The sequence below is a fragment of the Podarcis melisellensis genome (genome assembly GCF_964234715.1).
Source record: "Podarcis melisellensis genome assembly, chromosome: 8".
NCBI lineage: Eukaryota > Metazoa > Chordata > Lepidosauria > Squamata > Lacertidae > Podarcis > Podarcis melisellensis.
Genome location: NC_138540.1, coordinates 20,230,781 through 20,250,886, shown reverse-complemented (window position 1 = coordinate 20,250,886; position 20,106 = coordinate 20,230,781). Strand labels below are relative to the sequence as shown.

The 20,106-nt window shown below is 48.5% G+C and overlaps 1 protein-coding gene and 1 long non-coding RNA gene across 8 annotated transcripts in view; one reads left to right on the top strand and one right to left on the bottom strand.

The window, feature by feature from the left end:
- TTLL10 (tubulin tyrosine ligase like 10) overlaps window positions 1-20,106 on the bottom strand; it is a 200,434-nt gene that overhangs the window by 23,461 nt on the left and 156,867 nt on the right. For 3 of the 7 annotated variants that reach the window (XM_081923495.1, XM_081923496.1, XM_081923494.1), the window contains 4 exons: window positions 19,634-19,781; window positions 18,926-19,132; window positions 17,846-18,035; window positions 11,073-11,653 (listed from right to left, as the gene is read on the bottom strand). In XM_081923495.1, coding sequence (XP_081779621.1) covers window positions 11,073-11,653; window positions 17,846-18,035; window positions 18,926-19,132; window positions 19,634-19,781 — 1,126 coding nt within the window. Of the gene's footprint in view, window positions 1-1,242; window positions 1,423-3,100; window positions 3,255-11,072; window positions 11,654-12,633; window positions 12,853-17,845; window positions 18,036-18,925; window positions 19,133-19,633; window positions 19,782-20,106 lie in introns of those variants that run through there. The other 4 variants (XM_081923498.1, XM_081923499.1, XM_081923500.1 and 1 more) reach the window with 4 other exon arrangements.
- Window positions 3,269-7,867, top strand: LOC309377026. Its single transcript, XR_014171383.1, has 2 exons — window positions 3,269-3,422; window positions 6,212-7,867. It is a non-coding gene; the product is annotated as an uncharacterized lncRNA (long non-coding RNA).

Below are 20,106 nucleotides of genomic sequence, written 5' to 3'. Positions count from 1 at the left end.
AGCCTCAGATGGATTTCCGAGATTAAAATGCCATTGCTTGGGCAGGAGGTATGCCTGGCTCCAGCCTTGTCATTATTTATGAGCCAGCCCAAGAAGATTTTGTATTGTTTTCCTGGGCATCTGGGCAACATCACTGATATGATTGTACTGCTAAATCTGTTTTTAATACGTCCGTGTGATTTTATGACCGCATTCTTTACTTGCTTGAAAATCACTTTGGGAGTTGGGTGGGTTTTATTTATTTTTGGTAATGGGAAGCGATACATAAATTCAAGAATCCCACTCGATAAACCTCACCTAACAAAATGGAAACTTTAGCGGTGCTTTGCTTACGCGGGCGAAAAGGTACTCAGCCCAAAGTTATGGGACAATCAGCCAAGCACTGAGTAGAACTCATTTGGATAACACAACTTTCCACTGCCTGCTATTAGTATTAGTTTTTTTTTTTTAAAAAAATGTTCATTTATTATTAGTTTATCATTGGGTTTTTTGAGGTGGGGTTATTGGGTTGTTGTTGTTTTCTTGATTATATATTTTGTGGTTTTATATTTTGATTTTTGTTCTGTGAACCGCCCTGAGACCTCCGGCTATAGGGTGGTATATAAATTCAAATTCAAATTCAAATTCAAATTCAAATTCAAATTCAAATTCAAATTCAAATTATTATTATTATTATTATTATTATTATTATTATTATTATTATTATTATTATTATTATTATTATTATTATTATACCATGCTTCATTGGAAGATCTCAGAGGAGTTCACAAGATACAGGATAGAAGCACAAAATAGTTAAAAATGAAAACAAAACAATAAACCTCTCCCACAAACACATTATTCTAATAGTAGTGCCTGGGCTGCCATCCCCTGTCTTTGCCCCACCCTCCAAACTTAGACTCCAAATAAGTTTTCTTTTGCTAATAGAAGACTTTTTTCCAAGCCCAATTGCAGCATGCAAATTGAGATGTGTTGGAGCAAGTGTGGAACCAGCCCATTGTGGGTGAATGAAGCCCTCTCCCACCAACCTCTGCCTGCCTTCGTACAACCAGCCCTGCCCATTCATCTTCTGTCTCCCTTGCAGAACTCAGTGGGGAGGGACCATCAGTCGGCGCCACCTTCCATTGGCTCCGGCCCCGCCTGTCATCGGCACAGGCTCCACCTACTCTGGGCGCCCCTTCCACCCTGCCAGCCATCACAGGCCCATCTCAGGTTGGTGCGAGAGGCGGTCTCTTTGCTCACCTCTTTGCCTATTGGACGGGGCGCTTTTAACCCTCCGCCTGCCATTTCTCAGGCGTCTTCCCGCCGCGGCTCTCCCCTTGCGGGCCTCACCTGCTTCGGTGTAGTACGGATACCAACGGAAGCCTAAGCTGATGGCGGCTGCTCTTTCACTGGCATCCAAAGGCCTTTCATCCATCCATCCTACATAAGCCAGAGCAATTTGGTCAGAACCGGGAGGGCGCTGGCTCTTGTTTCGAAAGCCAACGCGGCCGAGTGGTTAGAGTGCCAGCTTAGGATGTAGTAGAGACCAGGGCTCAAATTCCCAGCTCCTCAATAACTTTAGGCTGGTCTGTGGTGGGAATAGGGGGGCTCCTAACAGCTCTCAGCACACCTAGCAAACTACAACTCCCAGGATTCTGTGGGGGAAGCCATGATACTGCTTTACGTGTACAGTGCCGATGGGCCCCGGGATAAATATCTCCGCTTACAGCTCTCTCTTTTACGTAATTCCTCCAGTGCCTTGAAGGACAGTTGAATGGAAAGATGCGCAGATCACAAAGTTCCTCTGATGGGCATTCGTATGGTTCAGTCAACCTTTACAAGGGACCAAGCTTTTAATGTGGTGGGCCTTTTCTTGTGGAACTGCCTGCCAATGGAGGTTCAGCAAGATTCATTCCTGCCTTCTTTTGGATGCCTCTGAAAAATTGTGTTATTCAGTCGCCTTTGATGCGTGAATTTCATTTTACCGGCTAGTATTTATCAATGCTTTTAATGGATGTTTATCAGAATGGAACTGTTTATGTGGTATATAGCCTTGTGCATGCGCTCTCTCTCTCTCTCTCTCTCTCTCTCTCTCTCTCTCTCTCTCTCTCTCTCTGTGTGTGTGTCTGTGTGTGTGTGTGTTGTTGTTGTTGTTGTTTATATATAAAAAGTGTGGTCTATAAGAATTTCAATAAATAAAATTAAAGTGGAGCAGTGCTCATTGGGCTTCTGGCAGGGGTTCCCAGGATGAAGCTAAGCACAAAATGTAATATAACCTCACTTTGTGGCCAATTTCAAAAATTGAATGGGTGGAGCCACAAGCTCTTTCAATGCAAGGCGATGAATTCCATGTTGCTAGTTGTTTTAAAGCAGAAAATGGCCGGCTCCCTCTAGCAGCAGATTTTACCTATCAGGGATCCTGTAGTGAGGATCTTACCAATCAGGGATACTCTTGCAGCAGATTTTACCTTTGAAGGGACACTGTAATAGGGACTTCCTGCATTGGCTAAATGGCCTAAATAGCCTCTGAGATCCCTTCTGATGACTCATTGAAGAGTTCGGCACTTTGAGCTGCTCCTTCCCTGCACATCGGCTCATTTAATTATTTAATCAAAGCTCTTGAGCCAAACGTCGCCTGGCCAAGGGAGAATCTCCACTCGAGGCTCATTAGTTCTTTCAACTGCCTCTTGCCGCTTAATGAAGAGGCGCTTTCTGTGTTCAAGAGCAAAGCTGTGTCTTCAAGAAGCAAAGGCTCGTGGAAAATTAAAGAATTCTTTTTTTAAAAAAATCCTCTTGGGGCAGCTTCCTCCAAAGTGGAAACGGTCTTGTCATACAACTATCCCTTTGCAGGGCCCGGCTCTACCATTAGGCGAGTGCAGAGGCCGCTTCAGGTGGTTGATTTTGGGTGTCGGGAGCGGTTGCCTAATTTCTTGCTGCATTTGTGAGGGAGAAGTGCTTGTGGGATTTTCTGCCTGGGGTCCCCCAACCTCCAAAACTGAGGTGCGTGTGTGGCCCCGCCATCCCTTGCCCTTCCGATCCCATTGGGAGGGCAGCCAGAGGTGGGTGGGAGTGGGGTTTCAAGGTGGTTTCTGTTGGGATCTGGGGCTGTGGGGCTGACCTGAGAAGCACGTTGGTCTTCGAAGTGTCAAGAGAGGCGGGAAGCTGTAGAGCTTCTTCTTGCAGACCTTTTGTGAAAGGGGAGTCGGTGTTGAGGCTCCTTCCCGCTCTGAAGCCATATCCTCTAGAAGCTGACTCGCACGCAGATCATAATGGGGAGGCTGTGATGTCACCTGTTGACTCAGGTGCCCTGCCCTCTCCAGAACTCTCCCCTGGCTGGCCAAGCGAGGAGGGGATGTGACTGGGATCCTGGCTCTGCTTCCATCCTGTGAAAAGCCGCTGCCAGTCAGAGCAGGCAGTAATAAGACAGCTGGGCCCTCTGTGTAAGGCAGCTTCCTTCAGTGGGCAGAGCACCTGCCTGGAATGCAGAAGGTCCCAGGTTCAATCCCCAGGTAGTGCTGTCCCCTGTCAGAAACCCTGGACAGTCGCTGCCGGTCAGTGCTGACAATACTGAGGGAGATGGGCCATGGGCCTGAATCCACAATTCATTTATTTAATATGGGTTGCAGTCAATTAAGTCCTACTTGGAGTGCACCGGTTGGAATTAAGTTAATCACGTGCATAGGCTTCAGTGGGTCTACTCAGAGTTGTTCTTGTTATTTACTTATACCCCGCACATCTGTCTGGGCCTCTCTCCAGCCACTCTGGGCGGCTTCCAGTAGAATATTAAAAACACAATAAAACACCAGTCATTAACAACTTCCCTAAAAAGGGCTGCCTTCAGATGTCTTCTCAAAGTTCGATAGTTGTTTATTTCCTTGACATCCACAGGGCAGGTGCCACTACCGAGAAGGCCCTCTGCCTGGTTCCCTGTAATCTCTTTTCTTGCAGGGAGGGAACCGCCAGAAGGCCCTGAGAGCTGGACCTCAGTGGCCGGGCTGAATGATGGGAGAAGCTCCTTCAGGTATACTGGGCCGAGACTGTTTAGAGTAAGGTTGGCATTGGGTACAAAATGGCAGTGGTCATCCCCTCATGCAATCGAGAAGGGTTTCCTGTTTTCGCTCACCATCGATGCTGTACCTTTATGCTTTAACAGGCTAAGCAGATGGTGACAGTCCTTCGCCCTCTAGGAGCTTACAGTCTGACGTTTTAACAGCCAATGGAGAGAGAGAGAGAGAGAGGAAGGACAGAAGAGGCCAGAGGAGTGGCAGTGAGGAAAATAAATTACACCTCCCTAGGCTTCAGGCAAGGATGAAGGTTTATGCCAAAAGCACTTGGGGAGGGCGCTTTAAGAGAGCTCCATTTCCAAAATCCAATATGTCCATTGGGGATGAGTGAATTGGTCCATTTTGATTCATCTGCGTTTTGCATTTTCCCTGCCTTTAGCTCAGTTCTCTGCAACGGTTGCGATGGCTTCTCCCTGCATGAAATCTTGTATTTTGAAGCACGGCTTTTTGTGCTGATCGCGCTCCTGCCTGCCTGTCCCAATGTCCCCCACGGTATGCCAAACAACCCGTTCAGACTCCTCGCCCCCGCTGTGTAGCAAGCACAACAAATGTCAAAGAAAAGCCTTTCTAGTTCTGCGGTTCCAGTCTATGCACTCTGCCATAGCTGAATCGACAGATCCCCTATGAAGAGATCCCCTATGAAGAGAGCATTTGCCCATGTGCAGGGGGAATGCGCCTGAAGATTTACTTGGCTACTTACTGGTTTTCCAATCTGTGAGGATTCATGAGCAGCCTTTTTCAAAGATTTAAATCTCCCAGCTGAGAAATCAACTGGATACAACTGGGTATCTGATCAACTTTTTATTAGGGAGCAGGTCACTATACAGTTCTGAAAAGGCGGCCTGTGCTGCCTTTAGAGTGGCAATTTTAAGGAGAAAAGTTTGTGGGGATGATCAGTGAAATTCTTCAGGGGAGCAAACTCTTATCAGATGGAATGTCTGGCTTTCATGATTATTTTAACTGCATACTGTGATTTACAGTGGTGCCTCGCAAGACAAAAAGAATCCGTTCCGCGATTCTCTTCGTCTAGCGGTTTTTTCGTCTTGCGAAGCAAGCCCATTGACAGCTTAGCGGATTAGCGCTATTAGCGGCTTTTAGCGATCAGCTGTTAAGCGGCTTATCAGCGGATCAGCTGTTAAGTGGCTTAGCGGCTTAGGAAAAGGGGGGGAAAGGGGAAAAAACCCACGGGAACTCGCAAGATTTTTTCGTCTTGCGAAGCAAGCCCATAGGGAAATTCGTTTTGCGAAGCGCCTCCAAAACGGAAAACCCTTTCGTCTAGCGGGTTTTCCGTCTTGCGAGGCGTTCGTCTTGCGGGGCACCACTGTATTCTGTTTTATGCGTTTTGGGTTTCTGCAATGGCTTCAGCCACACAAATAAATAACATTCGTATTCGCATCTGTGTGGTTGTTTTTTTTTAAGTCCTCATGGAAATTTGTCTGCATTTCAGTGCAAATTTCTCCTAACAGACACATTTTTCTTTGCAGTTTTGCCTAATCTGCCTAGTATTTCAAGGCATAAATATTTCCCCAGATGTTATCTTCACAAACATACACATTTTCATACATGCTTTATCCTAGTACAATGGTACCTCGGGTTACAAACACCTTGGGTTACAAACACTTTGGGTTACAGACTCCGCTAACCCGGAAGTAGTACCTTGGGTTAAGAACTTTACCTCAGGATGGGAACAGAAATCGCGCGGGGGTGGCGGTGGGAGGCCCCATTAGCTAAAGTGGCGCCTCAGGTTAAGAACAGTTTCAGGTTAAGAATGGACGTCTAGAACGAATTAAGCTCATAACCAGAGGTACCACTGTATATGCATTTTTGTTCCCATTGGTTGGCTGGATAAATGCACCGCAACATTCAGAGAAGTGCAGATTTTGAAGGATGGTTGATTCAGCTCACTTCTGGTTTCAGAAAGCGCAGGTTTGCTAGACTAAATGCAAACTGAGTCAAATTTCTCTCTCTCATCTCAAATATCCTTGTGTAGACGGCAATGCTGCAATATGGCTCACCGTGTGCAGCTAGTTTGATCTCCATGCAAACAGAGGTTTGCATAATGACTTAATCACTCCACTACCTATTTTCTTATTTTGCATACTTTATTAATTACTGTCTCCTCCAGGGCATTCAGCTTATCATTATGTGCCTTTCCTCCTTTGCAGATCAACATAAGTGAACAACAGCAAAGATCGTGCTGTCATAAGCAGCTACTTCAGTTGGATCGGTCCTGAATTCGAGGGCTGGACCTGGCTTTTGCCCTGATCTCAATTTAACCCCTGTAGTGAGGATGCCTGTCTCTCTTCTCCCCACCCCCATTACATTCTTACACCAGTGGAGCTTTCAAGGTGTACCCAAACAACCTGGGATGTTCTGGGGCTCCCTCAACCCAATCTTGCCGAATTCTGGCTTGACCCAAATCAGTCTGATTTGGTTCAGGATCCAGGATTCGACCAGATTTGGTACATAGTAACCTCCCTAGGACTTGTGGGTATAGGACAGTAAACAAATTTAAATATTAATATCATCATCAACAACAACACAACATAGTCCCACTAAAATCCTTTTTAAACCAGCACTGTGATAATCAGAGGAAGCTGAATATGTTATACCCCAGATGTGTTTTATAACAAACTGACCAGAGCCCTAATTAAACACCAGCCTCGCCCTAAGATTGATTCAGGACTGACTGAGTCTGGGTTGGGTTGAGTGGTCCCAGGTCCAGCCCAGGTCCCAGTGATTTGGGGGTCTGGATCAGGGTCCTGGATCAGGTCTGTTCTGCATGTGCAGCCCTATTATTTATATTCCACTCATATAAGGGGTATAACATTAACTGGGCAAAGTTTGTTTAGGTTGTTTGTTATATTAACCCCGGAATACTCAAATGTGTATCTTTGTGTGTGTAATTTTCATTTTCATTTAATTACATTGTTTTCTCTCTGTGTATCTCTGTCAATACACTATTGAATTTTTATTTTTAAAGGGAATATCATACTCAGCTCTTCAGCCAAAACAGCTTACAGATTTATTTCTTTTTAACCTACAGTCCTTTCCTTCAGGCTTACATTCTAAGAAGGCATGACACATAAGGAAGAGGAGGGCAGAGGAAAAACGAGCAAATGCATGAGAAGGACACATGGGACTAACTGCATATCCTTGATGCAAACACAGCAGCCATGTCTGAATAGCTGCTGTGGGCTGATTTTTTAAATCACCTCTCTATTTTCTGCTTCTTTTCTCACACACGCCTCCACCTCCCTTGCTGCTCCTGCCCTCCCCATGGCAATGGCGGTTAAGAGCCATTTTGAGACACTCTATCCTGAAACCCTGGCTCGAGAGATACACACATCAGTGACAGGAGGCGCGAGAGGGGAAGGAGCTCCCGTTCCGTTGAAACACGTCCCCGTCTCTGCCTAATACGGGGAGGCTCCGTAATTACAAACATAAGGAGATCAAAGAGGGCTGTCCCCCGGGATTCTTCCCTTTCAAGATTAAAGACGCACTTTCAGGCTCGCTGTATATATTTTGACACACATTATTAAAGCATAAGCCCCCCAACCTTTTTCCCTCCCAGACTTTGCATTTGTAGTCTCCCCCCCCCCTCTCTCCACCTCTCTTGGTGGCTAATTATTACCACAATCCTCCCCGCCCCCTCCGTCGTGTATTCAAAGTATTAATTTGGGTTTTAAAAATACCAGCTGCTGGTTGTGTTGTTGGGCATGTACCGTTCTGGCTTTTATCTTCCGTTGTGGCGAAAGAGGAGAGCAAGCACTGAGTTCAGGTGCTAGACTGTACAGTAAAGAGCAATGACTTTCCTTAGACTCGTCCTCTCTTGAAATGTCTCCCTAAAAGTTAGAAATTAAGACTATCTACCAAATTTAACACCCTGAGCTCAAACTGGAGATGCAACGCTAAACATGACAGGCAAAGTGCTGGGAAGCCTTGTAGGCCCTTTGGGGATATGCTGGTTCGTAAATCCATGTTTAGCATGGCACAACACAAGGGCTAGCAGCTCCCGGCATTTGAGAATGGGAAGCAAGGGGTTACATCCTGTTCTAGTCCCGCTCAGAGCAGACCCATTGAACTTAACTGGCAAACCGAGATTTAGTAATTTCAGTGTGTCAGCAGGATACCACCCATAAAGTTTGGGCAGAGGTTTTGAGTTTGGAATCATCTTATATAAACTGAAGCCAGACAGATGCTCTACTCATAGGGAGGAGGCAGCCAGGCCATGTGGGAAATCCAGATGGCAGCTAGACCCAGCAACCCAGCGCAGCTTCAAGGACTGAGCCAGGGCAGATAAATTAATGGTGGACCCTGTCAAGTGGTTTGACCCAAGGAGCTGTCCAATGCTACCAGGTGCCGATTCCAAACCTGATCCCTAACCAGCTGGTATTGCATTGGTTCTGCCTGCAAAACCTTTGTTCTAGAAGGCAAATGAGTACTGGAGCCTGAAAAGCAGTCAAATCTGCATTCTAGGCCCCACCAGGCTCTGCCCTGGATCTCCTCTGCCTCCTGTTTCCAACAGAGACCCAGCAGACTGTGCCAGGCTCCTCCCCTGAGCCCACATGGTTCCATCTTGGCTCCACCCTAACCTGGGCTCCACCTCTCCCAGCCGTATGTCAACTTTGGGGGAAAGGCCAAAGGCCAAAGGTCACCGGTTCCATCCCTGGACCCTCCAGTTAAGAGAAAGGTTGTCTGTCCAGAATTTGAAATGTTGCACTCAAGGGAGGAGAAAGGTTGATGGGAAGGCCACTGTTGAGTGGTGGCTACTGCTAGACCTCAAAGCAGAATCTCTGAAGTTAATCATCATGACTAACTCCCCATGTGGGGATGAGGAAGCCAAGCAAGGACCGCCCTCCGCCTCCTTCTCCCAGCGGTATGTCCCACTGGGCGTGACCCCAATGTGGGGGTCAACCTGGTGCCCCTGCCCCAATTGGTCTGGCTGGCAGAGGCAGTGTGCCTCTGAATGGCTGTTGCTGAGCAATGCAAGTCAGTAGAGCTCTGTTGCATGCAGGTCCTGCTTGCAGGCATTCCAGAGGCCTTTGCCACTGTGAAAACAGGAGGGGCCTTTGGTCTGATCCAGCGGGGCTGTTCTTATGAACAGCAGTGAGAGGGGGCTGCTGCCTTCACACCCCACCTGGGGACTTCCTGGAGCCATCTGATGGGCACTGTGGGGAAACAGGATGTTGGGACTAGACGGGCCTTTGGCTTGATCCAGCAAGGCTCTTCCTATGTTCTCATGTTGCCAGGTGGCCTCAAATTATTCCATTGTTTCAAACTCAATTTCAGCACAGTTCCAGGTGCTATTCCTTTTATTCAAATGTTTCCAACCTGCACTCTTTTGCGATAAACCAATATCCACTTTATTGCCAGGACTGTAATAGGACAATTAGCAAGCCAATATTGCCAGGGAAATAAAATAACAGGGCTTTGTCTTTGTCTTTTTGCATTTTTATAGCATACAAATATTTGTGGCGCGCGCACACACCTGCCCCTCCCCTCTAAAAAAACCCCCTCAGCTAAATTGCCCTATTAATGAAGCTACCATCTTCGCTTCTAGCCAAATTGCCTGCTAATGGGACCTGTTTTTATATACCCCTTCCCCATATTTCTAATTTGCTCTTTTATAAGTCTCACTTGGACGATTTTGGTTTTATGAAGTTCTTGGAAAGGTGAGGGAGAACGAAGCCTCTGCCTTTTTTCTTTTTTGCCTTTTTTTGATAGACGCTGAGCGGATATGTGGAATACAATCCCAAAACTGATCCATTTGAGATGAAATGCATGGAAGCAGACCTGGTGTGTCCCATGAATATCAGCCTCTGGCAATGCCCACTGATCTGCCACCTTATCTGCTGGCAACTGGAAGCACGAGTTGTACAGTATAATGTGCCATTTTTGCAGCTCCCTTTTCAGACATTGTCTTGCTGGCCTGCCTGACAACAGACGTCATCTGGGCCAGATGATTCCACCTCTCCTCCTCCATGGGCTGTTCTGGGGGTTCGTCAAATCTCCCAAGTACCTCCAAGGGGGGCGCAAGGGAAGGACAGGGGAGAGAGTCATGCTGTGCTAGCAGGTTCTGTTGCGCCGGCTTCCATTAGTGCAGCAACTTAGTTGACTCTGCCCCATGGGGTTGTATCCAGTGCTAGTCTTACCCAGAACAAACCCATTGAAATCAACAGACCCAAGTTAGCCATGTCCATGCATTTTAATGGGTCTACTCTGAGTAGGATTAGCATTTGGTGCAAGCTATAAGGTTGTGTCCAGTGTTAATCCTCACCGTGTTTTTGGTGGTAATATTTTAATGCAAGTTTTTAGACCCTTTCAAACTGCATTTTCCATTGTCGCATCTTGCCCTGGGACAGGCCTCAAAGTGGAAGGCAGGTAACAATTTAAGAGAATAATGACACTTGGGGTTTCGTTTTCCCCCCAAAAGGGTGCAAGCAGCCTGTTGTGTGGACGCCACTTACAGGGTAGGAGGGATGGTTTTCAAAGAGTCCAACCCAAGCCAAAAGTAGGGTAGTGTCATGGGCAAATCGGACACTGAGGAGTGATGGGAAGAACCAGCTGAGGAAGCCCCAAGAGAAGAAAGCTCGTAGCCCAGGAAGTGGTGGTGGGACAACAGGGAGTCCCGGAGAAGACCGGGAAGAGGAGGTGATGGAAGCTGAGGAGGTAGCAGGGCTTTGTGAGCTGGGAGAGTCCAGAATCAGAGGCAGACATGAAGCAGGGGAGTAGGAGAAGGAGGCAAAGAGGCAGAGATGAGTCAGGCTGGTGAAGAGTCAAGGGTGTCTCCCCTTCCTGCTGCAACAAGCTCCAACCCCTCTGTCTCCCTCAGACCACTCCTCATTGCCCCACTACCTTTGGTGGTCCCCCAGCTGGTCCTTCCCACCATTCCCCTGCGCCCAACCAGTAAGAGGTAAGGTGGGGGTTGCTAGGGTCAGTTGTCCTCCCCCCCCACCCTGCTTTTCTATCTAACCCGGGATTCTCCTGGTCCACCCCTGGAGATCCCTCAAGGGCTCTGATTACCTCCTCGTCCTCTGCGCTTCTTCCTCCGCTTGCCAGCGCCGCCCGCTAACACCCCCTTGGGGTTTACCTTCGAGCTGGAGTGGGACATTGGGAGTGGGTTTCTGGCGGAGTGCTGAGTGGGCCCGGGCGGCCTCGCCTCTGTGCCGGCTTCCTGGCCATGAGCAGGACCCTCCTCACACCCTCCTTCATCCTGGGACGAGCTCCCCTCCAGCGAAACCTCGCTGCCTCCCGCCCTCGGGCCTGCAGCCTCTAGTGGGGTCCTTTCCAGAGACGGTCTCTGGGCTCGGCCAGTCCTTGTAACCGGGTCTCCTTTAATTTCGTTTGTCTCAAGGTCCCCCAAATTCATTCCGGAGGGACCCTGGAGGCCCAAGGCCTCCGCTTGCTCATTGCTGCTCAGTTCAAAGTTGCTGACTGTCTCCACGATGGGCTCCAGTCTGATGGCCATCTCTTCCGACCTCAGCGGAGGCTGCGGCCTGCTTTCCTCAGCGCTCACATCCTCGCCTTGCTCGCTTGGAAGACAGAAGATTGATCGCTTGCTGGGGAGCTCCATAGCCGATGCCCATCTGTGCTCCGGACAGTGGCTGTGAAAACAACCAAAGAGGAACCGCAAGTTCAGATAGCAATGGAGCCAATGCGGAAGAGACCAGGGTTTGAATCCATCACCCTGCCGTGAAGCTCACCAGAGTAGCCTTGGGGCAGTCCCTGCCTCAGCGTGGCCTACCCTACACGGTTGTTGTGGCAATAAAATGGGGACGGGGAGCGAACAATGCGGTTCGAATCCCCGCAATGGGGTGAGCTCCCATTGCTTGGTCCCTGCTCCTGCCAACCTAGCAGTTTGAAAGCATGTCAAAGTGCAAGTAGATAAATAGATACCACTCCGGCGGGAAGGTAACTGGCATCTCCGTGCGCTGCTCTGGTTCGCCAGAAGCGACTTAGTCATGCTGGCCACATGACCCGGAAGCTGTACGCCGGCTCCCTCGGCCAATAAAGCGAGATGAGCGCCGCAACCCCAGAGTCGGTCACGACTGGACCTAATGCTCAGGGATCCCTTTACCTTTACCTAATACCACTTTAAACAGCCAGGGCTCCCCCCCAAATAATTATGGGAGATGTGTTGCACAGAGTGCTGAGAGTTGTTAGGAAACCTCCTATTCCCATGAAAGAACTACAGTTCCCAGAGTTCCCTGTGAAGAGGGATTGGTTGTTAGGCCACTCTGGGAATTGCAACTCCTGAAGGGAATAGGGCTCTCCCTAGACACTACACAACTAGATGGCCCAATGGTCTGACTTCACACCAGGGAGCCTTCTGCGTTCCCATTTCCTAATGGAAGAGCCAAACCTCAGTAGCAGAGTATCTGCTTTGCATGCAGAAGGTCCCAAGTTCAATCTCTGGCTGGGAGAGACCCCTGCCTGAAACCCTGGAGAGCTGCTGCTGCCAGTCAGTGTAGACAGTACTGAGCTAGGCAGACCAATGGTCCGACTCAGGGTAAGGCAGCTTGCCTGTGTGATAAATAAACAAAGACCCAACCCAAACAGAAAGCAAAGTAACAGAAGCTCTAACCTTAACTTGGCACGCCCTAAATGCTTTAATAAAGCATTTGTGGGTTTATATTCCAGCCGAGCCATACGGAAGTCTAAAGCCGGCCAAACTCCCCGCTTCCCAAGCAGACTCGGGGTTTCGGAGGCTCGGCGTGTGTTTTTTGCTCTGCGCTCAGGCGACACCAGCGTCTCAAGCGGCCCAGCCCTGGCACTCTGAGCATCTATAGCCAGCAAACTATTTCCCCCTCTTCCTGGGCAGCTCAAAGACAGGTCTCAGCACTATCAACAAGGGCCAGTCGCCTAGCAACTGCTGCTTAGGAACTGTTGCTAGAATTGTGAAGGATTTCCTGCATTAGTGAGCAGGCTTGATTTCTGCCCCAGGGACTGTGTGGTGCATGGGTTTGAGGGCTCCAGCTTTGCAGTGGCACAGTGGGCTCTTCCGAGTCCCGGCAGGCCTTTGCCCGGCCTCCCACAATGCCCTGGGTCAATGCGAGCCAGAGGCATTGTGGGAAATCAAAATGGCAGTCAGTACTGGGCCATGGGATGGAACTAAAGGGAAAGTGGGGTGCCCGCGGAGATGGAAGCAGAATGACAGCAGGACTCCACAAATCTATACAATGATGGCCTTGGTCCATCAAACTCATTATTGTCACTCTGACTGGCAGTTGTGCTGCAGGTGTTTCGGACAGGGCACCACTCCCAGCCCTACCTGGGGAAGCTCTGCCCTTCCCCATCCCTCATAATGGAAAACAAGTGAGTTTGGAATTAGCTGTGGAAGCCTGAGTGGGCGGAGTCAGTCCGGGGCCTGAAGGTTCTTCGCAGAGAAGGTTGCCACCTGCAGTTCAAAGGCTCGCCACACGGGGTAGCTGTGAGTAGATCCTGGCAACACCAAGGGCATTGGGAACCTGCTGGGTTTTGTACGGAGCTCTGTGCATGCCCCGTTGGCACAGGGTCCCAGTTCATGTTCTGCCCCCGTTCACATCAGCAGTGCGCATTGAAAAGCCGCCACCTCAACAGCTAACTTGATTGTGATTGTGCCCATGCTCATAGCAAGATTCCTTTGGTGTGAGGTCTCCATGGTCAAACTCTGGAATTCACTCCCATGGAAGGTAGTGACAGCCACCAACCGGGATGGCTTAAGAAGAGGATTTGGGCTCCCCCATTCTTACCTTGCCCTCTGCTTTTTAGGAACAGGTCCATGTTTTAAAGCAGGGGTGAGCAACCTAAGGCCCATGGGCCACAGGCGGCCCATGGGAGTCGTTTAACTGGCCCACGAGCTGCCCCCATACCAAGCTGCCCACTCGGCGACTCCCCACACGCTGCAATAAACTGGCGCAGCGTGGCACGGGGACTCGCTTTTGCGGTGCCGTAAATCATGTCTGCGCAGATGAAAACGCAGGAAATCACGGGCCCACAGAGGGATCTCTGCTGGAGTGAACCGTCCCAGGCAAGGTAAACCTTGCCGACCTGTTTTAAAGCACTGTGTCCCAGCGCTTCCTCCCCTGACCCCGCCTCCCCCATGAAAACCCACTCTTTAATACTGAATTGGAGCAAATGACAATTAGGGCTTTCCACGGAATTGCCATTTCCTCCAATTCAGCAGTAAAGAACAAGTTTTCACCAGGGCAAAAAAACAGCAACAAAACACCAGCACACAGATATGGACCTGGAAAGTGGAAGATGGAGGGGGGGTCTCTACCTCTCCACATGTGGAAAAATGATAGGACATATGATATAAATATGGTAAAGGGCCTTATGGGTATTTTCTGTTAGGGTGTGAAACCTAAGACGCTGGCAAGTTAGCAATGTCATGTGACTTTAAGTAGCCAAGCTCGTTAAGTTGTTAAGTTGCTCAGTATATAAAGAGTGTTTGTTTTCTCTGCCTGCGGGGCGTGAAGCAAAAATGTCTGAAAGCTCCGGAGGTGTTTCTGTTATCTTTCTGCAATAAACCTGTCTTTGGAAAGACAGGCTTCCCTGTGTCGTTATTTCTTTGCTGCTGAGACTCTGAAGCTTGTACTGCAACAAGAATCTCTGCACTGGACTTAATTAATGCTCTGCAAAGAGAACTGTTGCTGGTTGCGCAGCGGAAGCGTTTACTGGACCAGAACACAGACTCTCTTATTTTCTTTGTCTTCCTCTCTTCTCTTTTTTCCTCTGGTGGTGGTGGTATTATTATTATTATTATTATTATTATTATTATTATTATTATTATTATTATTATTATTCCTGTTTTGTAGATTAGTCTAATTCTTACTGTATTTTATTTTTTAAAACAAATCCAATATTTTTTTAAAAAAGAAAGAAAGAAAAAGAAAGCCCAGACCTGTTACCTGAGCAAAAGTAAGTGTGGATGAGCTCTTAGTCAAATTCATGGAGACTCTCCAATGGCTACTAGCCACAATGGCTATGTTGAACCTTCAATGTCAAGAGGCAAATTATCTCTGAGTAATACCATTTGCTGGAACTGCAGGTGGGGCGAGGACTGCTAAAGTCAGGTCCTACTCGCAGACTTTCCACTGGGACACCTGGGACACCGCGAGAGGAGGATGCTAGACTAGATGAGCCTTTGGCCTTATTCCAAAGAGCTTAAGTCCTTCCTCTGACTGCAGTATGTGGCAAATCTATTACATTTGAAGCCTTCTTCTGGATGACCTGTTTATTGAGCACACATTGCTTATTCAGAGGTTAGACTACAGTATTGATGGAGCATTCTCTCATTGGTTTCTGGGGAAGTCATACCTGATTTGTTTGTGGGACGGTGATCCCATAACAATTCTGATATGCTCTCTGGAGGACAGGGTGTGGACCCAGAGCATCCCCCATCCTGCACTTAATGAGATCATGTAACAATTCTGGGTCTACAAATTAGAGGAACAAGGAATGGCCCGTAACCACTTTATTCTTCAAAGCCTCTGAAATAATGTCTAGGTCTCTGGAACTGCCTGGATCATGTGACCTTAGGACAAGTCCTCAAATGTCCAAATTCTCAACACCAAGGAAATAAATTATAAATTGTTGACCTAGGGTGCTGTAATCCCCTTTACTTCTGCAAATCCAAATTTCCAGTTATGCGATTGTATGCGTAATGCAAAATCCGGACCATCTGCAGGCACCCCTACTCATTCTCCTCAGTTGGGGCCATGGGAGTGTGTTCCAAAGTCCTGCCTTAACAGTGTCACTGCAAAAGACCCTCTCAGTGCCCACTGAGACTGGTGATCATAATATTATAATAATAATTTATTATTTATACCCTGCCCATCTGGCTGGGTTTCCCCAGTCACTTTGGGTGGCTTCCAGCAGGATATTATAAACACGGTAAAAGATCAAGCATTAAAAACTTCCCTAAACAGGGCTGCCTTCAGATGTCTTCTAAAAGTCAGATAGTTGTTTATTTCTTTAAAATCTGGTGGGAGCATGTTCCACAGGGCGGGTGCCACTACCGAGAAGGCCCTCTACCTGGTTCCCTGTAACTTCGCTTCTTGCAGTGAGGGAACTGCCAGAAGGCCCTCAGAGCTGGACCTCAGTGTCCGGGCAGAACAATGAGGGTGGAGACGCTCCTTCGGGTATACTGGTGAGGAAAGATGGCAGGGAGACCAACAGTCTAATGCTAGGCTTGTCCCCATCTTCCTCCCTGCTGGGTTCTACAAGTGGCAATGTTGAGATTAAGGAGCAGGAGGAAGCACGCAGACAGGGCTACCCTCTGGACTGAGTGGAACTAAGAAGACCAGCAGGTGGGTTCCAACTCAGGGCAGACTGAGGTTGGTCTAAGCACCAGCCTCCGCTAGGCCCGCAAGCACTTTTGCAGAACGGCAGCTGGTATTATGCACACCAGGTTCACTGGCCTTTCTGGGTTGCAACTGAGCTTTTCAGATCATCATTTGTTCCTTCTCCTCTGAGCAGCAGCAGCTTAAAGCGCGGCTCAGGCAGAGCCTTTGAAATTGTAATGACACCTTTGATTTCCAATCCGCAGGCGGAGGCCAGGGCACCGGAGACCAGGAGTGAGGAGAGGGAAAGGGGGAGGGAGAATTTCGGGAGACAATGGTGGGCGTCAACCATTTCCAGAGGCACCGCGCCGGGGATGAAAAATTATACGGTCTTCGACGCCAACAGAATGACAATGGCAGGGTGGCGGGGAGCGTTAGGGGAAAACACACCCGGGGAGGGCTGCAAAGTCCAGAGCTGTGGAGGCGATCGAAACAAACCTCACTTGCTGCTTCCTTTTGGAAACTAGGCATCGGTTTGGAAGTTTGCGAAAAACACACACATCCCAAATTAAGCATGCATGACGGACAGAAGATGAATTTTCAGCGGGGACCCTGGGAGTGCCCCATTGAAAGACTGTAAGATGAGAATGGCTGGATCGTGTCAATGGCCCGGCTAGTTTTCTCAGGGGCCAACCAGATATCCATTGTGGGAAGCCTGATAGAGCTGTACGTGAGTGCTGCAGCAACTCTGCCCGCTTGTGATTTCCAGCAGCTGGTATTCAGAGGCATGATGCCTCTGGCATTGGAGGCAGAACAAAGACATCATGGCTAGTAGCTACTGGTAGCATAGTTGTCAACTCTTCCCTTTTCTGGCGAGGAATCCTATTCGGAATAAGGGAATTTCCCTTTTAAAAAGGGAAACGTTGACAGCTATAACTGGTAGCTCCATGAATTTATCTAAACCTCTTTTGAAGCCATCCAAGTTGGTGGACGTTTCTGCCTCTTGTGGGAGGGAGTTCCATAGTTTAACAATATGCCGCGTGAAGGAGGAGTTTTATCTATTGCAATTCATCCAACAGCTTCATTGGATGTTCAGGAGTTTCCAAGTGTTACATGAGAGGGAGAAACACTCTTCTCTCTGCACAATCTGAAAGGGTGCCTTTCCTTGACCTGCTACTTTTCTAGGTGCAGGGATATTTGAAACATTTAATCTGTTCTCGCAATGGCCAGTCACGGGAAGCCGATGGGTGATTCCTGAGCGCAACAATATTCTCTCCACTTGCAATGCCTAGCTGGTGGAATTCAGAGCACTATTGCCTTCAACAGGAGAGGTAGAACATAGTTATAATGGCTAGTAGCCACTGATAGCCTTCTCCGTGGATTGGCTAACTCTCTTTTAAAGCCAATTACTTGGTGGCGACCGCTGCTTCCTGCAGGAGCAAGTTCCATAATTTAACTAGGTGCTGAATGGAGAAGTCCTCCTTTTTGCCTGCCCCGAATCTCCCAGCATTCAACAGGGCAGACACTTGCCTGACACAGATGCCTTGGAGCCACGTCTCGATGGATTTGAAGTGGTACTCCATGTCCCCATAGGTGCTGGAGACAAACTTGTAGGAATCAAAGACTTGTGACTTGCCTCGTTTCCACCTGGCCCCTAGGCTGCGCTCTCCATACCCCAACCAGATTTCCACATGGACAATGTCGTGGGGCTGCCTTTTTCCTGCAGAGAGGGAAGGAGTACATCTTGGAAAACAGCCTTTGGAAACTGGAAGAGGGTGAGGAAGAGGGGAGCCTTAATGCATCAAAATTCTGGCACTGGAGAATCCCCTAAGCGCCTGCCCTAGGAAGAGGAAGAAAGCGGATTCAGGTGGTCCCATGAGGGGAGTGCGTGTGCTGAAGGATTCAGATGAAGACAGAAACCGGTGTCTGAATGGAGTGGCAAGACATTTCGAAGCCAAGATTTTGAGGCCATCAGGCACATTTGGAATTTTGAGGAAGTGCTTGCTGGCGGTCATGAAATGGCTGCCCTGGGCGATGCGGAACATCACAAAATGGCTGCCATGAGGGTATGGCATATTATAAAATGGCTGCTGGGGATGTGGTATATCACCAACATGGCACCTTTTGGGTGCAGCGGTGCTTGCAAGGCCTTCCCCTGGTACCCACAAAGATGTTCTGTGCTCACAACCTTCGATTCCCTTGGAAAAGTACATAGAGTTGAAGGAGGAAGTTTGGAGAGCGACACTTTTTCCCACTTTGTTTTTCAACTCAGTGTGCTTTTCAAGGCTCAGATTAAGTCTATTGGATCTCGCTTTTGCCCAGTTCCCTTGGAAAAGCCAGGTGTGTGTGTGTGTGTGTGTGTGTGTGTGTGTGCTCCTGCTTGCTCGGTTTCTTTTTCGGAGCAGGGAGGTTGACCTGAGGGATGGGAGGGACAGAAGTGTTCAGATATCACCTGCTGAAACATAGAAATGTGCCCATGGGAACCCCCCCCCCAAAAAAAACCCCAATGACAACTGGTGAGCTTGAGATAAGAAGAAAGGCAAAAGGATGGGAGGAAGATTCAGAAAAGGACAGGAAGAGGAGTATGATGGACAGCACAGGCCACATTACGTTGTGTGTCAAAGTAAGTTCCTGAAATGAAGATGAGATCTCCTGGTTTCAGATATTCCTCGCTGAGTAATGTAATAGGAAGAGTGTCATACTGATAAGCTTGGTTTCCTAAGCCCATGCAAAAGCCAAACTCTTCTGTCAGGTCCCACATTACTCTCCGGATGAACCCGCAGCAGTCCAGGAAGAGCGGAGAGTTGTATTCTGGAGCTGGGGAAGAAATTGAAGCAAAGGTCAGCTGGAAAGTGGAATATTGTTGAAGCAAAATGGCAACCTCAAGCAAAGCGCCCAGAAGGAAAATGAGCAATGGGGAACAGATGAGCAGACCAGGGACTCAGCTACGTTAGTCAAGAAACAGCATGCAACACCAGATGGCACCAGAGAGCAAAATAATTTCTAAGCGATTTTCCATAGTGGTTTTTCCCCCTTTTAACGATTTAATTTCTTACTTATTTATAGTGTTTCTTTCCCTGCGTGTAGATTCACCCCAGGTAAGAAGAAACTCCAGCATCCAGCAAGTTTCCCACAGGCATCTGGTCAGTCACTGTGAGAACAAGATGCTAGACTAGATGGGCCTCATCCAGCAGGGCTCTTTGGACGTCCTTGCGTCTGAGGGGTTGCTTATTTCAGCAGTATTTTGGTGTCACAGGGAGTCTCCTACACCCTCGCTTTTCGAAAACAAAACGGCCTGGGAAAGCAAATGGCTCTTACTTCCAGCTTGATGGTACTTCTTTGCGTAAGGCACGCCGATGTAACTCTTCGCTTGCTCGAGAAACCTCATCCGGAGTTGCCACTGGTCATCCGGATCCAGATTTCTGGGTACAGGCACTTTCTTCTGAGCAACCCTCCTCAGTTCCTCCTAGAACCAAGGGAAGTGAGCGGGGAGTGAAATGGAAGCAAACTAATGATTGCTCAGACTTTGGGGCGCATTGCTGTACATGACATGGGAAGAACCTTTAAAGCCTCTCTTCCTTCCTCTCCCTCTCTCCCTCTCTCATAAAGAACCCAAGGAGGCCAGAGGCTTCCCTTGCCGAACCTCCCGTAGCAAGCAATTGGCTGGCTCCAGGAAGTCCACAAGCAGGCCAGAAACGCAACTGTAATGGTTGTAGGGGTTGCTCGTGCGTATGTTGCCGCCACTCCTGGCTAGATTACCTGGTTGAACCCTTTCTGTCTGGACAGCCCTT